Source organism: Xenopus laevis, chromosome 9_10L, assembly GCF_017654675.1.
Source record: "Xenopus laevis strain J_2021 chromosome 9_10L, Xenopus_laevis_v10.1, whole genome shotgun sequence".
NCBI classification, from domain to species: domain Eukaryota; kingdom Metazoa; phylum Chordata; class Amphibia; order Anura; family Pipidae; genus Xenopus; species Xenopus laevis.
Window position 1 is genome coordinate 134151527 of NC_054387.1, and position 22708 is coordinate 134174234.

Below are 22708 nucleotides of genomic sequence, written 5' to 3' on the forward strand. Positions count from 1 at the left end.
GGATTAGAGGTTTTTTTTTTAAAAAAAAAATCTAATTAGATTTTCGAATTTTATTATACTCTGGTGTTTAAGAACTCGAATTTGACTATGCGCCACCTAAAACCTGCCAAATTACTGTATAAGTCAATGGAAGAGGTCCAGGGATCAATTTGGAGATGTTTGCAGCCTTCCCGACATTCAAGTTTTTTTTCAAAGAATCAAGTTTAATTTAATCTAATTTAATTCAAGTTTTGGGTCGTTGAAATTCACCTGAGTTTAAATAATTCGATTTTATTAAAGGAGACATATTGTGTAAGAACGTACCAGTACTTTATACTCATTTAGATATAGAAGAATTGTGTTTAAAAAAGTAGTGTTTCAGGCTGATTTATTGAATATTTCTGCAAAACCCCTAATAATCCCTCCCTTCTCTTCCACTTGCTGCTCCCTGAATTCCCAGGCTGTGCACTCAGCTCACTGCACTGTAGGACAGGAACCAATCAGCAGCTAGCAGGACCTGATAGGGAACTGAAGCCTGTCTGTGCTTGTGTGACTGCAGGGCTGTGATTGGCTGTCCCCTCCTACTGTGCTTCTGGCAGGGACCGTTAGGACACGCCCACCCCTCATTTGAAACACAGACAGGGACCAGAGAACATCTATAGGGAACTCCAATAAAGGGGCTGTTTTTAAAGATAATATTAATGTTTAGCCCCATGTAAAAGCAACACCATTTATTACTTATAATTGCCTACACAATTAGTTATTTTTTCATTTATCCTATATGTCTCCTTTAATTCATTTCGCCAGGTAGAATTTTGAATTCATTCGAATTTAAGGGAGTTACAAAAAAAACCGCACATGAATTTAAAATCTGACCCTTGATAAATGTGCCTCGAAATTTATTTGCTCTGTGGGTCATTGTATCAGCCGCTCCATACGTAGTTTATCACTGTACTTGATCAGTAACTTAGTACTTCACTTTCTCGTTGTTATGAGAAGCACAATGAATCGACAGCATTGTACTGAAATTGGATTTTATTTGTGTAGCTGTTGGAAATGTTCAATTAATTTTATTTTGCAAAAACCTGCTCCTTGTGTGATTGTTAATTACCACTACTATTGTACGCTACAAACTGGATAATACAGCCGTCCCTTTACAGAATGAGGCAAGAGAAAAAAAAAGTATAAATACCCGTGGAGTGAATTTTTTTTTTTTTGGGATTTGGTATGTTTTGGCTAATAATTTTAAATTTATCATTTATTTTGTAGAAAAATTCATACTTGCCAACCATACTGAATTTGCCAAGTGAAATTATGTCACAAAAGTGGCTTGATGGGGGTTATGGGACATAACAGGAAGAGGCCCATAACCATATAAAAAAGGACTGCCCTTCCAGGAACAAACCCTTTCTATGCTGATGGTGAGATCTCTTTTCCTCCCCACCAATGAATCACTCATTCTCCCTCTCTTGGTAGGGAATCCCATAACCTGACTGTCCTTACAGTAAAGAACCCCTTCCTATGCTGATGGTGAAATCTCCTTTCCTCCCCACCAATGAATCACTCATTCCCCCTCTCTTTGTAGGGAATCCCATAACCTGACTGTCCTTACAGTAAAGAACCCCTTCCTATGCTGATGGTGAAATCTCCTTTCCTCCCCACCAATGAATCACTCATTCCCCCTCTCTTGGTAGGGAATTCCATAACCTGACTGTCCTTACAGTAAAGAACCCCTTCCTATGCTGATGGTGAGATCTCCTTTCCTCCCCACCAATGAATCACTCATTCCCCCTCTCTTGGTAGGGAATCCCATAACCTGACTGCCCTTACAGTAAAGAACCCCTTCCTATGCTCATGGTGAAATCTCCTTCTCTTCACACCTTATCCGCCCTCTCTCAGTAGGGAATGTGACAAGGCAATGATTACAGTAGAGACGTCCTTCATATGATTGTGAAATGTGATTTCACCTAGTCTTAAGGTGGTACAGAATATAACATTTGGAAGGCCAATCAGGTACCTTACCCTGCAGTACTTACCAAATGTTGGCATTTCTGAGACAAAAGATCTTTTAATCAATGGCAGTCTCTCTAGCTCACGGACATCCTTTATTTAAAGCATATGTCTGAATGAAAGAATAAAGCAACTCCCTTTACTGACTGCTTGGTGCTCTGTTAGTTTAGTGATTGGGAAGAGAGAGCACTCTAGTCCCTTGGTCACAGAAATATCCTTATATTGTATATTATTTACTATAAACACTACACTATATTACCAAACGTATCCAGACACCTGCCTGTCCAACATCTTGTTCCCAAACCAATGGGATGAATATGCAGTTGCCCCTCCCTTTGCTGCTATAACTGCCCCGGTGCTTCTGGGAATGTCCCACTAGATGTTGGAACATTGTTGCTGGGAGTTCAAGCATTGAGGTTGGGCACAGATATTGGGCATTAGTCTCACGGCCGGGGTTACAATTCATTCCATAGCAGTTCAGCTGGGCTGAGGTCAGGTGATAGTAAAGGCCGTCTGTATGGACCAGGCTTAGAATAATCATGTTGAAAGAGAAAAGGATCTTCTGCAAAGTTTTGCCACAAATTTAGGAGCATACAATTGTCAAGAATATCAATGGATTTTTCTTTGAGGGCCGTAGCTATAGATCATTATTCCTCCAGTTGCAGCCCAGGGAATGGAACACCGAGAATCAGAGCTATGCACTTGGGTAAGTATTGGGGGATGTTTTTATTTACATGGGGGGACATTCTGGTGGGCTACCATTTTATTCCATGGACTAAACTCTTCAGATTAAATGGTTATTCTACTCAACATAAACTGCTGGTCACTGATTGAACTTCCTGAGAGCTTTTAAAGAGGAAAAAACAGAAATGTGCCAGTGCATTAAACGCTTTTAAATACAGTATAGAAAGAATGTGCTAAAAAAAAGTAGTGTTTCAGGCTGATTTATTGAATATTTCTGCAAATCCCCTAATAATCCCTCCCTTCTCTTCCACTTGCTGCTCCCTGAATTCCCAGGCTGTGCACTCAGCTCACTGCACTGTAGGACAGGAACCAATCAGCAGCTAGCAGGACCTGATAGGGAACTGAAGTCTGTCTGTGCTGTGTGACTGCAGGGCTGTGATTGGCTGTCCCCCTCCTACTGTGCTTCTGGCAGGGACACGCCCACCCCTCATTTGAAACACAGTCAGGGACCAGAGAACATCTATAGGGAGCTCCAATAAAGGGGCTAATTTTTTAAAAGATAATATTTTTTGCCCTAAAGTAAAACCAGCACCATATAGTATACATTACTGTCTACAAAATAATAAGTATTTTATTTATCTTATATGGAGACCAAGCATAAAGGCAGCTTATACATAAATAAATATGTCTTTATAATAAACAGAGCACTGGAGGCCATTTAAGGCTCATGTCTTCAGAATAGAGAGGAGACACTGTAAAGAGTTTAGAATAACATTCATTGTTTCAAGGCTTATCAGAAAATAAAACGTCTAATATATATATATATACTGTATATATATAAATTCTATGGACATACATGTTGTTCAGCTAGATCAGTGCCCCCCAACCAGTAGCTCGTGAGCAACGTTACTCAATAACCTTTGGATGTTGCTCCCAGTGGCCTCAAAGCAGGTGATTATTTTTTAATTCCTGACTTGGAGACAAGTTTTGGTTGTATAAAAATGAGTGCCTCCTGTAGGCTGTCAGTCCACATAGGGACTATCAAATAGCCAATCACAGCCCTTAAAGGAGAACTAAACCCTAAAAACAAATACGTTTAAAAATCTCATATTTTACATATTCTGCTTATTGCACCAGTCTAAAGTTTGAGCTTGTCAACAGCAGCAATGATCCAGGACTTCAAACTTGTCACAGGGGGTCACCATCTTGGAAAGTGTCTGTGACACTCACATGCTCAGTGGGCTCTGATTGGCTGTTGAGAAGCTAAGCTTAGGGCTCGTCACTAATTATCCAGCAGAAAATGAGCTTCCCTGGCTGTAATATAAGCTGATGCTACAGGTTTGCTGATTATTCAATTCTGATGCTAATTGCACTGGTTTCTGTGCTGCCATGTAGTAATTATGTGTATTAATTACTAATCAGCCTTATATTGTGACATTTCTATTCTATGTGTACTGTATATTGTGAGTGGGTCCCTAAGCTCAGTAAGTGACAGCAGCACAGAGCATGTGCAGTGAATCAGCAGAAAAGAAGATGGGGAGCTACTGGGGCATCTTTGGAGACACAGATCTTTACTGCTAAAGGGCTGTGGTTGCCTTGGGCTGGTACAGAAGCACAAAATATAATGTATAATATTTCTACCTACTTCTTTAGTTATACTTTAGTTCTCCTTTAATCAGCACAACAAGGAAAATTATTCATGCTTGTGTTGCTCCAAAACTTTTTTTACATGTGAATGTTGCTCACGGGTAAAAAAGGTTGGGAACCCCTGAGCTAGAGAGATGGTAACAACATAGCGTGGGGGGAGGAATGAATATTGAGGATCCATGGCAGCTGTATCAGTGAAAAACAGCATCTTCCCAAGTGGTGGGTCCCATGAAAGATTTAGCATTGGGGCGCAGTAATATCAGACATTCATGGGCTACTTGCTCCTTATGGCACAGCCCTAAGTGATTGAAACCCAAAACTGTTGGGGCTCATTCCTGCAAATGTGTCTCAGATCCTGTCAGCCGCGTGAAATCCGCCAAGTTTGCCGTTATTTTATGTATTTGTAGCTCTTCTTTTAAATAATTGCCAGATTCCTTGTATCACATTGCAGCAAGTGCATCAGGATCCTCGTCAGCTCATAGTAACATGATATATAAATACATTGCCAATGTTCCAAGAATATCTAGAGCAGCGTATAACTGTTCACACCAAAACCTCGCACTAACTGACCTTCAGACTTGGATTCTGGAAAATCCTATAGACATTGCTTTGCGTCCCACAGTTTTGTACATTCACTGGTGTTTTCGCCGGTGGTGTGTTTTAAGGTCTCCCCGTTGTGTAAAACATTTCCCACATTCAGAACAGGAAAAGGGTTTCTCTCCCGTGTGGGTTCTGTGATGGACATTAAGGTTCGAGCGGTCTCTAAAGCATTTTCCACATTCAGAGCATGAAAACATTTTATTTCCAGTGTGGAGTCTCTGATGTACTTTAAGGTTGCTGCGGCGTTTAAACGATTTCCCACACTCGGAACAGGAGAACGGTTTCTCCCCACTGTGAATCTTCTGATGGGACGTGAGGTTTGAGCGCTGGGCGAAGCCTTTGCCGCATTCAGAACAAACAAATGGTTTCTCCCCGGTGTGAGTCCTCTGGTGCATGATGAAGGGGGCCTGATCTGTGAAACATTTCCCACATTCAGAACAAGAGTAGAGTTTTTTGCGTGCGTGCATTCTCAGGTGAGCATTCAGGTAGGCGCTGCGAGTAAAGCGTTTGCCACACTGAGGGCACTGGAAGGGTTCCTCTCCCGTGTGCTTGATCTGATGGGAGTAAAAATCCGAGTACCGCTTAAAGCTTCTTCCACACTCAAAGCAACAGAAGGGTTTGGTTCTTGGGTGACTCTGGACATGACGGTTCAGCTCCGAGCTTCGCGGGAAACATTTCCCACATTCAGAGCAACAAAATATTCTCTTTCTGTCGTGCGTCTTCACGTGAGATTTAAGCTGCGAGCCAGTTTTAAAGCAGTCTCCACACTGAAAACAAATAAATTGCTCCTCTCTTTTGCGGCATCTCCGATGTCTACCGAGACAATTGTTTCTGTCTTTACTACACTCCATACCATTGCTCGTGCCTTGTACCGTCTGTGATTTAGAGCTAGAGCTGCCCATAGACCAGTATTCTGCCAGGCTGCATCCTATGGTGGCGTTATCTGCCCTGCTATTCTGTATTGCTTGTGGAACAGTAATAACTCTGAAATCAGAAAGCTTTTCTTCTTCCCATGACACGGCTTCCTCTTCTATATTATCTGACATATAATTAGCTGACAAGCTGTTATTCAGACTGCATCCCATGATAGGAGTAGGTGTATCTGTTCCCTGTATGTGTTCTGTAAGTGGATTAATGCTGCAATCTGATTGGTTTCCTCCTTCCCATGAAGTTGACTGCTCATTAATACCATTTAATATGTAGTTATCTGCCCCACAGTTCTTCAGGCTGCATCCCATGATAGGAGTAGGTGTATCTGTTCCCTGTATCTGTTCTGTAAATGGATTAATGCTGCAATCTGATTGGTTTCCTCCTTCACAAAAAGTTGTTTCCTCTTTAATCCCATTGGCTGGTGGGGGCTGTTCCACTGGAAAAATTTCAGGGTTTGTGGAATTTCCCTTGTCACAAAAATCTGCTCCTTCAGCCCCAGTCTTGCTTGTCTCATTATTAGAACATAATGTTCCTCCCAGATCAGCTGTAATATCTCTCTTATCTTCATATTCACAGTCTGGCAAAGATACAAGCATGAGAAATCATCTGGTACATTTGTTCTCCCTCTCTTATTTACGTATTACACAATTTTAACAAGCACCATGTTTAATTTATTTTCCAAACTTCCCTTTTCCCCCCTTTCATTAACCTCTGGCATCCCCCCAAACACACTGTCAGCATCACAACTGTTACCCAGCTACTATTTTGGGAGGTTATACAATCAAAAATAAACTTTATTGGCAGTATAGCTCCCCTATGATATGTTGTTCTAGAAAGACTAGATATACATGAGATTCTGAAATGTTGTGCCCTGCACCCATTACTCACCCATTGGGTGGAGCTGCTGAGGCTCCTCCTTTATCCCTTCCTCATAAAGGTCCTTGTTTCCTTTTATATAGTCCCACTCGTCCAAGGAAAAATAGATGGAAACATGATGAGTCCTTATGGCAACCTGTCACACACAATGTTCCAGTCATCCCCCAGCCAGAGAAAGGGATTATCATCCACTGTTACTAAACAATAAGGGGCCGCTGTACCCACCTCTCCAGTCAGCAGCTGGATGATGTTGGACATGAGTTCCAGGATCTTCTTGTCATTCTTGTTATTTTCCTTCTGTATGACGGAGCCAGGGGCATGCAGGGCCCCCCCATCATCTGACTTCTTCCTAGGGATGTAGTGCTAAATATTGAAAGGAAGAGAGAATGGTGTTTGAGCTGCAGAGAGACCCCCTTTGTACAGACAGACAGTCTCTTGTCAGTGTGCCAGTCACAGTGCCCCTCACCTCTCCAGTCAGCAGATAGATCATCTCCAGTGTCAGATTCACCATTCTCTCCTTCTTCCCCCGCTCCTCCTCATTTTTATTCTTCTTCTTCCCCTTCATCCCTGTGTCACTCGCTTCCTCCCACATTCCCATTGGCTCCTTGTGGGAGGGACTGACCTGGAAGTGACCCTGGAATTAAGCACTTACACATTTCTATACAGGATTATTCCCAGCAGTTTCCCTCAAAGTGGTTTATTATGTTAAGATATTACTGTGGCATCACACAGCTTGGACTCAAGAGACACAGGACACTATATATATATATATATATGTAGGACTGTTTCCCCTTAGGTTGACATTACAGATTCTGTTGGATAGGGTTACGTCTCCTCCCGTTTGCACTAACGGAGGATGATTTGTTGGTGTTGGTTAATAATGTAAGTTCCCACCTTGGCTATGGTGCCACATTGTAAAATAAATAAGAATAATGTGCTGTAAAATATTGTGGATAAAATAATCTAGTTAACATAACACTACTCCTAGTTATGTCCTTATTCTTTTTAAACGGGCCTGTTCCACATAACAAACCCTGCTCATTACCTAATTACCTGCAAGAGTCTTTGCTTTGCAATGAAGGACTGAGGGCAGCCATGTTTGTGATGGCTCCACCTACTGTGACAGGACACGCCTCCTATTCCCACCTATATAATAAAGTAATCCTGCCCATGTGACTCCTGTACACGTCACTACACCCTGTGACACTGAGCCCTCCCCTGAGCTGATTAATTGACATGTATGTTGTGTGAGCAGAGATTTAAGAGGTGAGATGTAGTGGCAGCTATTTAATAAGGTTATACTGGGTGTGTTTAGTCTGTACAGAAGCCCAGGGAGCTGCCCTGTCTCATCCATTGGAGCAGGAGCTCAGTCAGCTGCAGACATTATTAATAAGAAGGTGAGTGAGGGCAGTTGTGCTACACAGACAATGGAGGACAGACACAAGGAACCTGAGAGGGAAGCGCTGACCTGGTAAAGAGCAGGGGGTGAGGCCACGGCTGTAACTGATACACTCAGGATCAAGTACGGGGCACTTAATGTGCAGTAGGAACCTTTATTCCTACCTCTGTAGTCTGTGATTGAGAAGCTCCGCCTCCGACCTTCGGTTCCCTGAGCAAGCGCTGCAGTGATTTGCTCTAATTGATCACGTGATACTCCACATACCGGCACGCTGGGAATTGAATATTGTGGGCGTAAACTACAAATCCCCGTGTCAACGCCTTCAGGAAATCAGGTGTATCACGTGCACATTCATAGCCAATCGGTGCAGCGCTTGACCTAAAGCGGCATTACTTCTCATGTACCTGCAGTCCTGCGCTAAATCAAGTTATGGGCCGCTGCTGTTTGACAAGCAGATATCATTAGCCCATTGCCGGTCTCTCGTGTGACTTCCACGCAGAACACTGGCGTATCCAAGAGATTGGAGACACCAGCAACCCCTCCGCCTAAAACACGCGCAGCACAGTTTCTGGGGATTTACTCTTTCGTTTATGACTAAACTTTCTCTCCCACAGAATCACATCGCCTCCGCAACTCGCTGTAGGACAAGTCTGTCCTGATTGGTCCTCACACATCACGTGGCGCCGCTTATTTCCTGCTTCCAACGCACTCTGGGATTAGTAGGCGATAACATTATAAATAATCGATAGTATTATTTGATCCTGAGTAAAGAGTTGCTAGTCGGTAGCATTCTGGGTGTTTGTGGTTTCCAAGGTGGGAACTTCAAACACGGCGCCGGCTGCAGGAAGTAAGAAGCATCACGTGGGTACTGAGAGCAAATCTGAGCAATGGTTGCACTTGACACGCAGAAGGAACTTCCGGTTGAGACGTGCTGTTTGCGGAAGTAATGTTACAGGATTGTTTGTGTTTTATTTCGTGTCCATTGGTGGAGGCAAAACCGGGAAAGCGGCTGATACTCCGTTACCTCCGGGCGGGATGTTAATCACTTTTATTGGGAATTAGGGGAGCCCCAGTCTAGATAATTTGGTGTCAGTAATAACCACTGGAGCCATTCATACAGCAAAGGGACAAGCTTCTCAGGTAACTGCTGCTTTATTCATCTTGCAGGTGCATCCTGGGAATTGTACTTATGTCTGCGCGAGTATAAAGGGCTACTAAACCTTATTTAAAGGAGACATTTTGTGTAAAAAATAAGAACTTACCAGTGGAATTGTGCTTAAAAAAGTAGTGTTTCAGGCTGATTTATTGAATATTTCTGCAAAAACCCTAATAATCCCTCCCTTCTCTTCCACTTGCTGCTCCCTGAATTCCCAGGCTGTGCACTCAGCTCACTGCACTGTAGGACAGGAACCAATCAGCAGCTAGCAGGACCTGATAGGGAACTGAAGCCTGTCTGTGCTTGTGTGACTGCAGGGCTGTGATTGGCTGTCCCCCTCCTACTGTGCTTCTGGCAGGGACACGCCCACCCCTCATGTGAAACACAGACAGGGACCAGAGAACATCTATAGGGAGCTCCAATAAAGGGGCTATTTTTAAAGATAATATTAATGTTTAGCACCATGTAAAAGCAACACCATATATTACTTATAATTGCATACAAAATTAGTGTTTTTTCATTTATCCTATATGTAAACCCTGGCGACTAGTGATATGCAAGCTGCCGGCAATACCAGGCTGTACAGGTCAAAACCGGGTGCAAGTGTGGGGCTAGTTGAGGAAAAGTCGACCCACACCATACCTTCCAACTGTTCCATTTTCAGTGGGACAATCCCTCTTTTGACAGCTCAACCAGCAGTCCTGCATTTGTACGGAAAAGTCACGACTTTCTCTGCCCTGAACAGCCAGAAAAAGAGAGTTTCTAACTTCATTGGCTTTTGGCAGAGAGCCCAGAACAGCCACCAGATGCAAATGAGATACTTGAAATAAGCAAGACGTTCTCCGCACTGCCTTCTTAACTTATCAGGAATGCATCAAATTCTCTTTTGGGTATACCGCTTTCCCAATATCAAGAAACAGATTTACATATGAGGAGAGCACTTCTCAGTAGCAAAAACGCTGTGGTTGTGTTTATTTAGGGCTACTACACGACATGTTTCGGGTCATTACATACCCTTTCCCAAGTGTCATGCAAAGTGTCTCAAGTGTCATGCAAATTATACACTTTGTAACAATTCTGAGATAAGCAAATAAGTAATTGTAGCAATTTAGATAAGGAGCTCCAATAAAGGGGCTATTTTTGAAGATAATGTAATTTTTAGCACCATGTAAAAGCAAAACCATATATTACTTATAATTGCCTACAAAATTAGGGGTTTTTCATTAATCCTATATGTCTCCTTTAAATCTGTGCATTGACTGTAAACGTGTAGAGTCAGTGGAAGTAAAAACAAACTTAGTGGTGACTTATGCAATGACCATCGATGGATACATATCACTACATACAGAACTGAAGTCTTATTCCTGTGTGAATTGTCTGATAATCAGACTTGTCAATCTACTCACATTTATAAACCAGGCAGAAAGGTGTGGAGTTGAATAAAAGTTACATTTTCACTGGTTTATCAAAAGGTTCCCCAAACACTTTGTTAGTAGCACTGGGCCATTCCTCTTCCCCCTGTAGTTGCAAAGAAATTGTGATTAAATTGGACCTGACAACTACATGAAAGATCTGCTGATGACACAAGACGAGTGCTGGTAGGAAATGACACCTGCTGCAAGACTGCAAACCAGGTACAACTTGTGTTTTACAGGTCACAGATAGGCTTGAGAAAGGGCCCAGTGGGGTCCGAAACGTTGCCTTGTATGTATCTAGTTTTTGGGGCCAATAAAGAAATTTCGATGCTCTAATCTTCAAGTTTGGTGTGCTACAGTGTACCTGGTTTGCTACATATGTTTTGGATCACAGGCAGATGGTCCTTTCACTGTTAAGCACCCTACCCAGCAAAAAGGGTTTTCTACAGGTAGAAGCTCTTCATATTTGTGTTGATCTGCTGCAAGACTGATGAAATATTGTTTTTTTACTGCAATACATTGGGGAACATTTATTAAAAGTGCAAATTCTAATGGTTTTGAATTTTGTTCTGAGCTGGAAAGTTTGAGATCTAGCAATTGCAAAACATCTCATAAATTCAAATGAAAAATATTGCAAACTATATTCTGGCGAGTGTCTATAGACGTCAGTGGAATGTATATTCCATCAGTTATTTTATAGTTATTCGTAAAAATGAAGTTGTTTTCTACTTGCTTTTTAACACAATGGAGAACTCGATCAAGTCAATTTGTGGGGGGAGGTTGTGCCTTAGTTACGAGGGAAAAAATCCATTCTAAAAATTAATAAATCTGCCTCCATGGTTTTCAGGTGTAAACACATGAAAACAAGAATCCACCAAACGTTATGTGATCACATTTACATTACAGCATGGATGATCCGATTTTGTTGCAAACTGTAAAATCTGTTGCATGATAAGTAGCATGGAATCCAGGATCTGGTTCGGGATTTGGGCGAATCTTTGTGCCTCGCTGAACCAAATTGAATCCTTATTTGCATATGCAAATTACGGAAGGGAAGGGAAATCACGTGAATTTTTGTCACAAAAGGAAGTACAAATATTTTTTCCACTTTTTCCTTTCCCGCCCCTAATTTTTCAAATGCAAATTAGGGTTTGGATTCGGTTCTGTATTTTGCGTAATCTTTCACGAAGGAATCTGGGATTCAGCTGAATCCTAAATAGTGGATTTGATGCATCCCTAATGATAAGATTCTGTCTGATCCACAAAATTCTCCCTTGATGTTCCGGGTTTAGGTGAAGATATATATAAAAAAAAATGCGTGTTCTATAGCTCACTCTTGTTTTCTTGCATCGATTACTTTCTGTCTTCCCTGACCTGATTTTTTTCACCTCAATTCTTAAAAAATAAAAGCTTGTGATCTGAAACCTGGCGAGTTTGTTATTTTTTTAAAAAAGATAGGAATATGGGAAAAAATCACTCTCCGCAAAAAAAAAAAAGATTTTGCAAGAAAACGCAAGAGAATTTTTTTACATCGTTAGTAACTGAATCCGACCTACAAATTATAATAAATAGGACTGACTTAAATATCTGTCCCACAAAATCTTGTCATGCAGCTGCAGACAACAGGACGGAATGCTGTTGGGTGTCACATAATCCAATCCTCCATCTGTAAAATCTGGTCAGATAAAGGTGCGTGGTCTCTTCTACTCATGTATCTACGTCCAAGGAATAAAAGGCTATTGAATTTTATCTTGACTAATAAAAACAGCATGTGGATTGCCCTTCCAGTAGTTGCATCATGGCCGAAGGAAAAGTTTCAATATTTTTTTTTTTTAAATATTAGTTTTATTTATTTTTATACATGTGAAACTTTATTCGGCATGTGTCTCTCAGGTAGTTGAGCCCAGTGTTTGAATCAAATATATACAAAAAAAAATGTACAAATTTCATTCAGGAACTCTGGGCTGTACATGAAGCTGTGGAGCAAATGGAACCTTGCGCCATTATAGGAGTATGTTTTCTCTCCCATATGAATATATGGGAAGGATGTTTCCGACGTGCAGTATGGGATGAGCGATCTACGAAATATTTGCCACATTCAGAACAAAATTGAGGCTTTTCCCTGTGTGAATTCTTTGATGAGCAGCGAGTCTTGATGGTCGCACAAAACACTTCCCACATTCAGAACAACAGTATGGCTTTTCCCCTGTGTGGATTTTTCGATGAGCATTCAGGGTCGAGGGATCTGTGAAACATTTCCCACACTCATAACAAGAGTACGGTTTATTCCCTGTGTGAATGTTTTGATGAAGAGCAAGCTGAGCGCGTCGTGTGAAGCATTTGCCACACTGAGAGCAGGAATATGGTTTTTCTCCTGTGTGAATTTTCTGATGTACGATGAGTCGTGAGCGCAGTAAAAAACACTTTCCACATTCCAAACAAGAGTGCACTTTCTCCCCTGAGTGAATTTTTAGATGTGCTTTAAGGTACGTGCGTTGTGCAAAGCATTTCCCGCATTCGGAACAGGAGAAGGGATTTTCATCCGAGTGCGTCTTCTCGTGCGCTATAAGGTACGGGCGTTGCGCAAAACATTTCCCACATACGGAACAAGAAAATGGTTTCTCCCCGGAGTGAATCCGCTGATGTATATTAAGGTAGGCTCGGCGTGTGAAACATTTCCCGCAGTCAGAACATGAAAAAGGTTTTAGCCTTTTGTGAACTTGTTGATGGGAAATAAGAGATGAATTATACGTGAAAGATTTCCCACATTCTGAGCAAGAGTATGGCTTCTCCCCTGTGTGAATTTTCTGATGCACGTTGAGGTTTGAGCTTAGCGTAAAACATTTCCCACATTCAGCGCAGGAAAAAGGCTTCTCTCCTGTGTGATTTCTCTGATGCACAATAAGGTATGAACGTTGTGTAAACGTCCTGCCACAGTCAGAACAAGTATATGGTTTCTCCCCAGAGTGAATCATCTGATGGACATTAAGGTAGGCACGGCGTGTGAAACATTTGCCACATTCAGAGCAAGAAAAAGGTTTAAGTCTTTTGTGAATCTGCACGTGGGAAATGAGAGTTGAATGATATATAAAAGATTTCCCACATTCTGAACATGTGAATGGTCTCTCCCCCGTGTGAATTTTCTTATGTGCGTTAAGGTTTGAGCGAAGTGTAAAGCATTTCCCACACTCCGAACAGGAAAACGGTTTTTCCACACTGTGAATCCTCTGATGCTTAACAAGGTCTATTTCTCGATAAAAACTTTGATGGCACTCCGAGCACGTATATATTCCTTGTAATGCTCGTATTTGTTGAGTTGCACTTGACATTTCATTTGAGCTATTTATAAGCCTGTATCCCATGATAGGAGTAGGGGTATCAGTTCCCTGTATCTGTCCTGTAAATAGATTAACACTATATTCTGAATAGTTTCCTCCTTCATATAAAGCTGGTTCCTCTGCAATACCATGTAATATATAATTATCTAATAAACTGGTATTCAGGCTGCATCCCATGATAGTGGGTGTATATGTTCCCTGTATCTGTTCTGTAAGTGGATTAACGCTGCAATCTGATTGGCTTCCTCCTTCCCATGAAGCCGCTTCCTCTTTAATCCCATTGGCTGTTGGGGGCTGTTCTGCTGGAGAAACTTCAGGAGTTGTGAGATTTTCATTGTCACAAAAATCTGCTTCTTCAATCACAAAGTTGCTTGGCTCATTATTATAACATAATGTTGCTTCCAGATTAGCTGCAATAGTGCTCTGATCTTCATGGCTACACACTGGAAAAGAAAGCAAGACATACATTTTTGGGGTACTCTTTCCCATAAATGCACATACATGCATAAAACATTGCCCACCCACTCCTCAAAATACCATCAAAACAAATTCCATCATATTTACATCATCATACAGAAAAAATGACTTTTACTTACCTGGTGGGTGGAGCTGCTTTGGCTCCCCCTTCATCCCTTCCCTGTTTCCTTTTATATAGTCCCACTCGTCCAAGGAAAAATAGATGGAAACATGACCAGTCCTTATGGCAACCTGTCACACACAATGTTCCAGTCATCCCCCAGCCAGAGAAAGGGATTATCATCCACTGTTACTAAACAATAAGGGGCCGCTGTACCCACCTCTCCAGTCAGCAGCTGGATGATGTTGGACATGAGTTCCAGGATCTTCTTGTCATTCTTGTTATTTTCCTTCTGTATGACGGAGCCAGGGGCATGCAGGGCCCCCCCATCATCTGACTTCTTCCTAGGGATGTAGTGCTAAATATTGAAAGGAAGAGAGAATGGTGTTTGAGCTGCAGAGAGACCCCCTTTGTACAGACAGACAGTCTCTTGTCAGTGTGCCAGTCACAGTGCCCCTCACCTCTCCAGTCAGCAGATAGATCATCTCCAGTGTGAGATTCAAGATTCTCTTGTTCCTCTGATTTTTATTCTTGTCCCCCATTGTTGTGTCACTTGCTTCCTACGAGATTGGCCCCTTGTGGGAGGGACTGATCTGAAACGACCTCTGCATATAGGAAGTAAAAGACTAATTGGTTGTCTTATGTATGTATAAGATCAGAATTATATTTTCTAAAAGATGGAAACCCTATACCCTATACATACTTACATAGTGAGTTAGGTTGAAAAAAGACACACGTCCATCAAGTTCAACCTTTTGACTTTTTTTTTTTTTTTGCCTAACTGGCAGTTGATCCAGAGGAAGGCAAAATCTGAAGCCTCTCTAATGTGCCTCAGAGGGGGAAAAAAATTCCTTCCTGACTCCAAAATGGCTATGGGACCAGTCCCTGGATCAACTTGTACTATGAGCTATCTTGCATATCCCTGTATTCCCTCACTTGCTAAACACCATCCAACCTCTTCTTGTACCTATCTAATGTATCAGCCTGTACCACTGATTCAGGGAGACAATTCCACATCTTCACAGCTCTCACTGAAAAAAACCCCTTCCAAATATTTAGGTGGAACCTCCTTTCTTCTAATTGGAATGGGTGACCTTGTGTCAGCTGGAAAGACCTACTGGTAAATAAATCATTAGAGAGATTATTATATGATCCCCTTATATATTTATACATAGTTATCATATCTCCCCTTAAGCGCCTCTTCTCCAGCGTGAACATCCCCAATTTGGCCAGTCTTTCCTCATAGCTAAGATTTTCCCTTTACCAGCTTAGTTGCCCTTCTCTGTACCCTCTCTAATACAATAATGTCCTGTTTGAGTGATGGAGACCAAAACTGTACGGCATATTCTAGATGGGGCCTTACCAGTGCTCTATACAGTGGGACCCCCTCCTCCTGTGACTCTCTGCCCCATTTAATACAAGTCAAGACCTTATTTGCCCTTGATGCTGCTGACTGGCATTACTTGCTACAGACAAGTTTATTATCTACAAGGACTCCAAGCTCCGTCGCCATTATGGATTTGCCTAGTGCAGTCCCATTAAGGGTATAAGTGGATATTGTTACATCCCAGGTGCAGGACTTTACATTTATCAACATTGAATCTCATTTGCCACTTAGCTGCCCAGATTGCCAGTTAGTCAAGATCCTGTTGCAAGTGCCACATCCTGGATGGAATTAATTGGGCTGATAGTTTTGTCTCATCTGCAAACACTGATACATTACTTACAATACCCTCCCCATAGTCATTAATGAACAAGTTAAATAAAAGTGGCCCCAATACCGAGCCCTGAGGGACCCCACTAAGAACCTTACTCCAAGTAGAGAATATCCCATTAACAACCCCCCTCTGTACCCGATCCTGTAGCCAGTTTCCTATCCATGTGCAAACGCCTTCATTAAGCCCAACAGACCTTAGTTTAGAAAGCAGTCGTTTGTGGGGCATGGTATGAAAATGCTTTGGCAAAATCCAAATAGATCATATCTACTGCCCCCCCACTGTCCAGCATCTTACTTACCTCATCATAAAAAGCAATCAAATTTATCTGACATGACCTATCCTTCATAAAGCCATGCTGATTGCTGCTCATAATGCCATTCTCTAGGACAACATTTTGAATGTGATCCCTTAACAAGCCTTCAAATAATTTGCCCACACAGATGTCAAGCTTACTGGCCTATAATTGCCAGGCTGAGATCGTAATCCCTTTTTAAATATTGGAATAACATCAGCTTTTCTCCAATCCATAGGCACCATACCAGATGAAAGTGAATCTGAGAAAATCAGAAATAGGGGCTGGTCTAAAACTGAACTAAGCTCTCTTAGAACCCGGGGGTGTATGCCATCAGGCCCTGGAACCTTGTTTACATTCATTTGTATTAAAGCTTTATGAATCATATCCTGAGTCAGCCACTGACTAGATTGAGCTGAGCCATTAGTGCAGTTATAAAGTGAGCCTGGGAAATCAGTCTCCTCTATTGTATACACTGAAGAAAAGAACTGATTTATATCCTATACATTGCAGGATTTAAATGTTTCTTGTATATGGCCCTATCTATCATTTCATGGGCAGTTGTCCCCTCTGGAGGCAGGAGAAGCTTGCAGTGTCATACAGAATCTCCTCCTCATGCAGTCTCTCCACTTCCCATACTCAAATGATAGTTATTTCTCTTTAGCTGTAACTTTCCTGCCTTGGGTGCTCCTTCCAGTTCAAGGAAAGGGTCAGACTTTAGAGATGACAGACTTAAAGAAACAGTAACACCAAAAAATGAAAGTGTTTTAAAGTAATGAAAATCTAATGTACTGTTGTCCTGCACTGGTAAAACTGATCTGTTTGCTTCAGAAACACTACTATAGTTCATATAAACAGGTTGATGTGTATCCTGTGCTTGAATGGCTGCCCCCATGGCTACACAGCAGCTTGTTTATATAAACTATAGTAGTACTTATCTGTTATCTACTGTGTATCCTGTGCTTGAATGGCTGCCCCCATGGCTACACAGCAGCTTGTTTATATAAACTATAGTAGTACTTATCTGTTATCTACTGTGTATCCTGTGCTTGAATGGCTGCCCCCATGGCTACACAGCAGCTTGTTTATATAAACTATAGTAGTTATTACTGTTATCTACTGTGTATCCTGTGCTTGAATGATTGTCCCATGGCTACACAGCAGCTTGTTTATATAAACTATAATAGTACTTATCTGATATCTACTGTGTATCCTATGCTTGAATGGCTGTCCCATGGCTACACAGCAGCTTGTTTATATAAACTATAGTAGTACTTATCTCTTATCTACTGAATATCATGTGCTTGAATGGCTGCCCCCATGGCTACACAGCAGCTTGTTTATATAAACTATAGTAGTACTTATCTGATATCTACTGAATATCATGTGCTTGAATGGCTGCCCCCATGGCTACACAGCAGCTTGTTTATATAAACTATAGTAGTACTTATTTTTTATCTACTGTGTATCATGTGCTTGAATGGCTGCCCCCATGGCTACACAGCAGCTTATTTATATAAATTATAGTAGTGTAATGAAGCACACACAGCAGTTTTACTAGTGCAGGGCAACACTGCAGCATATTTTTTATTACTTTAAAACAATTAAATTTTTTGATGTTACTGGTCCTTTAAGGGATGTTTTATTCTGACCATTGTTTTACAACTTGAACCCAATGATATATCTATATATATTAATTTATTTAATATGTTACACAATTTAGCGAATGGAAGCCGTACTCACATGACTTATAAAAATATCAAAAAGGTATATATATATATATATATATAATTAACACGTTCTGTGACTCTTTGGGTTGAGCTCCCCTTTGGAGAACATCATTGTTATAGATCAAGGTTAGCAAAATACAAACATTTTGGGTACAAAGACAGGATTTTCACTTGGGTTTTCCATATTAGCATGTCCTTTATGCCAACCTTAACACAAGATCTTGGTTTAGTTGCCACTAGCTGTGCTATTTATGGCCAGACTCCCTGAGCAACTAATTACATTATTGCCTCCTTAGCCTCCATTATCAATCCTGAGCCAAGAATCTCTTCACTCAGTTGCCTCAGATGACACTTCATGAAGAAGCCCACACAGCAGGTTCTTATTCCAATCAACCAACAATTTCCTCTAAAAAGCCCAAAGAAGTTAAGGAATCTTATTTGTGCACCAGAATGGGGGACCTGATGCCCATCCCCATGTCCTGGCTACACAATTAAACGGTGACGAGAACTGGGGAATATGCGGAGAGCAGCAATTTCTAGTAAGTGCTAAATGGAAAGTGAAAGTAATTGTCTGCCCCGCCTCTATGCCTAAGGCATAGAGGAGGGGCAGACAATATTTGATTGACAGCTGAGATTTTTAAATGAGCTATGCTTTAAAGGAGAAGGAAAGCTACCAAGGCAGTCATAACAGTGCAAGCTAGAATGCCATTTTTATTCCTTAGAATGCTTTACCATACCTGAGTAAACAGCTCTAGACACTGTCTCTGTTTGTTTAGGATAGGAGCTGCCATATTAGCTTGTTGTAACATCACTTCCTGCCTGAGTCTCACCCTACTGCTCATAGTTCTGAGCTCAGATTACAGCAGGTAGAGAGTAACAAACTGAGCATGCTCAAGCCCTAGCCCTGGAGGTTTAAGCTGAAAACAGAAAGTCTGATACAGAAGCCCATGAGTACACAATAGAAGGAAAGAAATGTGATGTTTTTTTTGACTTGACTCAGAGCAGCATTACTTTGAGGGTTTACTGGTGTATTTATTTAGACCTTTCTGATAAAGCTTAATTAGTTTTAATTGTTCCTTCTCCTTTAAAGAAAAGGCTGTACATTTTTTTTGGTGTGGTCCTTTCACAAGGCTGATGCCTTCCATCAAATTCTAATGATACCCAGACTACTGGTAAATATCCAAAAAGAAAATGTCACAAGAATTTAAGTTGGGCAGACAGGGATCTTCTCTACATTCTTATGCCCGTGCGGCCAGAAATGTCAGCTCTTCTGCAAAATGGCCACTTAGTCTTTTCTGCACATCTTTATCAAGTTGGATGTTTAAGAAACAGCAATGTAATACAAACATCAGTAGTCCATATGTTTTCACTAGATACTTTTATCCCTGTAAGGTTTTTTCTCCTAGTTGTCTCATGTTTTAGACCCCTTCCATTTTGTGGGAGGGCTTTGGGGCACCCCCAGTCTTGTACTGATAGGAGGCCTGTACGTAGCAAAGGATATTATTTTTATTTACTGATAAATACTTTTCCAAAAGGCACTCATTTGGAGAGCTCAAATCCCTATATTGCCCACTGATATCAGGCTTTAATCTGATCAGTGGCCCCATGGTCAGACTGCAGTGGCAGGTATATGAGCCATCGGTGAGGATCACATCAACTGGCCGTCAGATAAAAGGACAATTTGGTTTAAAGGGCCCGAATTGGAGGATTAAATCTGCCCGTGTATGACCGCCTTTAGTGTGGTGGGGTAGGAGATATATAAGGAGGAGGAGCTTTTGAATGACTGCAAGTTTGTCCTGTATCTAAAATTTAACCCAGTCATAGCAGTAAGCTCAGACAGGAAAACCCTTTACTTGAGTTTGAGTTGGTGAGAATGCCGCAGGGGACAGGGTGCTGCATTTAACATGGTGGCAAAACGCTAGAGCACAAATTACGGTTCTTTGAATTGTAAATTTGGTTCTTCTAGTGTCAAGAGGTCGGAGCTCTGTGCCCTGTGCAGTAATGAGCCCCCTGGTCACTACATGGAAAAGTCAGCAGCACTGGCTCTCAGCAACACCAAGGGCCTATATTTCTCATTCTGTGTAAAACATCACGGATGGTGTTGCCCATAGCAACCAATCAGCAATTCGATTTCAACAGCCGCCTCCAAGTTAGAAAACAAAAGCAAAGATCTGATTGGTTGCTATGGGCAACACCAGCAGTGATGTTTTACACAGCATGAGAAATCAGCCCCTTTGTTTCCTCAGCAAATCCTCACACACAGCCAGATTCAGCCTCCCGCCACTCGCTGACTACATGGTCCTTTCCATTCCCTCATCTTGTCACTGATACAGAGACAGCAATGTGACAGCCCCAGTGGCAGCAATTCTGCTTCATAGTGACAAGTCTGCAGCCCTGTTACTAGAGATACACAGTCACCCACCACTCCACTAACAGATATCTAACTAATGGGCTCACTTGTACACACAGCCAGTGACCTGACAACCATACATGATAGTGTCATTTACTGACCTGCTCCTGCTTCCCAGCTCTCTTTCACAGGGGTAGAAATGCTGTGCGGCCAGCAGCTGTGCAGGAGGGGCGGGATGTACTCATTCATTGGCTAAGACGAGACAGGCGGGACATAGAAAGCCAATTGTGGCTTGTGCCTTGCCAACCAAACCTGAGCTTGTAAATTCAGCCTTTGTTTCTGCCCCTGCTTCCCAAACGAAGAACAGCTGTGCTGTCTGTATCTGTGCAAGAGGGGAGGGACAGCCTTGCTCATTGGTTAAAAGCACACTGAATGAGACACACATCCATGGACCCATTGGCTAAGAGGAGGGAAGGACCGCTCACTTATTGGCTAAAGGGAAAGGACAAGCTAGAGATGAAGACAGCAACAACCTCCTGGGGTGCCATGCCAACCGAACCTGAAAGAGGCGGAACTCTAACGGTTTAATCACAGATTTATTGTCACAAGGAGGAGGGATGAAGTTAAGGGACTGAGAGCAAATGTACATCAATGACCCCAGGACAGTGAATAGGAGCCACTGAGCCTGTCCAGGAGCTGCTGCTGCGCAGGGGAGGGGTCAGGACTGAGCACCCAATGAAGGAGAGATTTGGGGAGCTCTAGTATATTTTCTAATGTGGCGCAGGAATTAATGGACCAGTGACCTAATACAAGTGTAACGCTAATTTGGGCTAGGCAGAGAGGTTAATGTGCAGCTAGTGCTTAGAGCATGGGTTACATGTGTCTCTAACACTTCAGGCTAGGGCCTTCACTAAGTGGAAGATTTCAGGTGTGGTGTAGTATAACTGCAACTCTCAGGCTACTGTGCAATAAAGTAGGAAATGGAATAATGGACGCCAGGAGGTTCTTGTGGTGAAAACAAAGGAGTAACGATTTATTTGTTCAATACTTACAGTATATACTTATAGTCATATGAGGCACAGGCAGAATATAATCATTTGCTTAGACAGGTAGATAATGAGACAGCTGAGCAATGTGCCTCCCCTAAGGATGATAGTCAGGCAGCTGTACCTTGAAGTGGTTTGAATCCCACCCAGTGGAGGGGTCAGGGAGAAGAAGTCTAAGCCTGATCCCTATCCACTGTTATCCCTTCACTAAAGGCAATCTAGGAGCCTTGGGAAGCTACTTGATGGAGCACAAAGCTGCTCTTACTATCTGCCCTCTCTCACTCTCCTAGAGAGTCTATAACAGATAGAACCCTGTCTTTGGCTAACCTTGTTCACACTCCCCGACTCAGACACTAGAGGTGCTGGTCCATTTAGGGCAATGGCTTTACAGGGCCTTGTTGTACCCAGGCTCAGTGGGAACATCCAGCTGATCAGGACACCAGCAGCCAAAGAGGAAGATCCACCCCTTTCCATTCACTATATTAAAGTGTGGCAGGAAGTGGTCAATAACTAAGATATGTAGATTAAAATTAGAAACACTGGCTTTTGCCCAGCAACTAGGGAAAAGGAGAAAGGGTAGGGAATTAAAGCCATAAGGGCATATCAATCCTATAGGTCCCTACATACACCCGGGGGAAAACACCATTTTGTCCTGACAATGGTGCAAAATATATACACAATATCAAAATAACATTTGAAAATAGTGCAATAGACAGTACCAGGAGATCCTCTGCATGGTATCCTCTCCTGAGGAATACCTGGTTGACAATTGTTACTGTGGAGAAAGACAGTAAAGAAATATACAATACTGTAAAGGATAAGTTTCAGTGCAATAACTGTTGCATTACTCAGAACTGTATTACAATTATCATAAGTGTCTGTATCAGATCAATCAGGCAGTTTACTTATAGAACACTTGGAATCATCCTGCCCTTCATCAGGAATTAGCCCAGGCACATAC

General features: G+C 42.0%; 2 protein-coding genes and 1 long non-coding RNA gene across 3 annotated transcripts in view; all 3 read right to left on the reverse strand.

Moving 5' to 3' along the window:
- Positions 1-4317: 4317 nt before the first annotated feature.
- LOC108703842 (oocyte zinc finger protein XlCOF7.1-like) lies at positions 4318-8188 on the reverse strand. The gene is made up of 4 exons (XM_018240150.2): positions 7193-8188; positions 6952-7089; positions 6739-6862; positions 4318-6427 (listed from the first exon to the last, which is right to left on the reverse strand). The coding sequence occupies exons 1-4, from the start codon at positions 7322-7324 to the stop codon at positions 4953-4955; spliced, it is 1869 nt and encodes a 622-aa protein (XP_018095639.2). The 5' UTR covers positions 7325-8188; the 3' UTR covers positions 4318-4952.
- Positions 8189-12187: 3999 nt separating this feature from the next.
- Positions 12188-22708, reverse strand: part of LOC108703757 (oocyte zinc finger protein XlCOF8.4-like) — a 30321-nt gene continuing 19800 nt past the window's right edge. Inside the window, exons 6-7 of the mRNA XM_018240054.2 lie at positions 14631-14739; positions 12188-14477 (exon numbers count right to left, since the gene is read on the reverse strand). Coding sequence (XP_018095543.2) covers positions 12775-14477; positions 14631-14739 — 1812 coding nt within the window. The 3' untranslated portion in view covers positions 12188-12774. The remainder of the gene's footprint in view (positions 14478-14630; positions 14740-22708) is intronic.
- On the reverse strand, positions 14930-20964 carry LOC108703816. The gene is made up of 3 exons (XR_001933503.2): positions 20863-20964; positions 15073-15216; positions 14930-14969 (listed from the first exon to the last, which is right to left on the reverse strand). It is a non-coding gene; the product is annotated as an uncharacterized LOC108703816 (long non-coding RNA).

What these genes read in the sequence shown, in the direction of transcription:
- LOC108703842 (XM_018240150.2), bottom strand. Translation starts at nt 7,324, where the DNA reads ATGGGAATGTGGGAGGAAGCGAGTGACACAGGGATGAAGGGGAAGAAG. An exon ending in TCTATCTGCTGACTGGAGAG is followed by an intron (nt 7,090 to 7,192) that starts GTGAGGGGCACT and finishes TTCAATATTTAG; the next exon opens with CACTACATCCCTAGGAAGAA. An exon ending in TCAGCAGCTCCACCCAATGG is followed by an intron (nt 6,428 to 6,738) that starts GTGAGTAATGGG and finishes TATCTTTGCCAG; the next exon opens with ACTGTGAATATGAAGATAAG.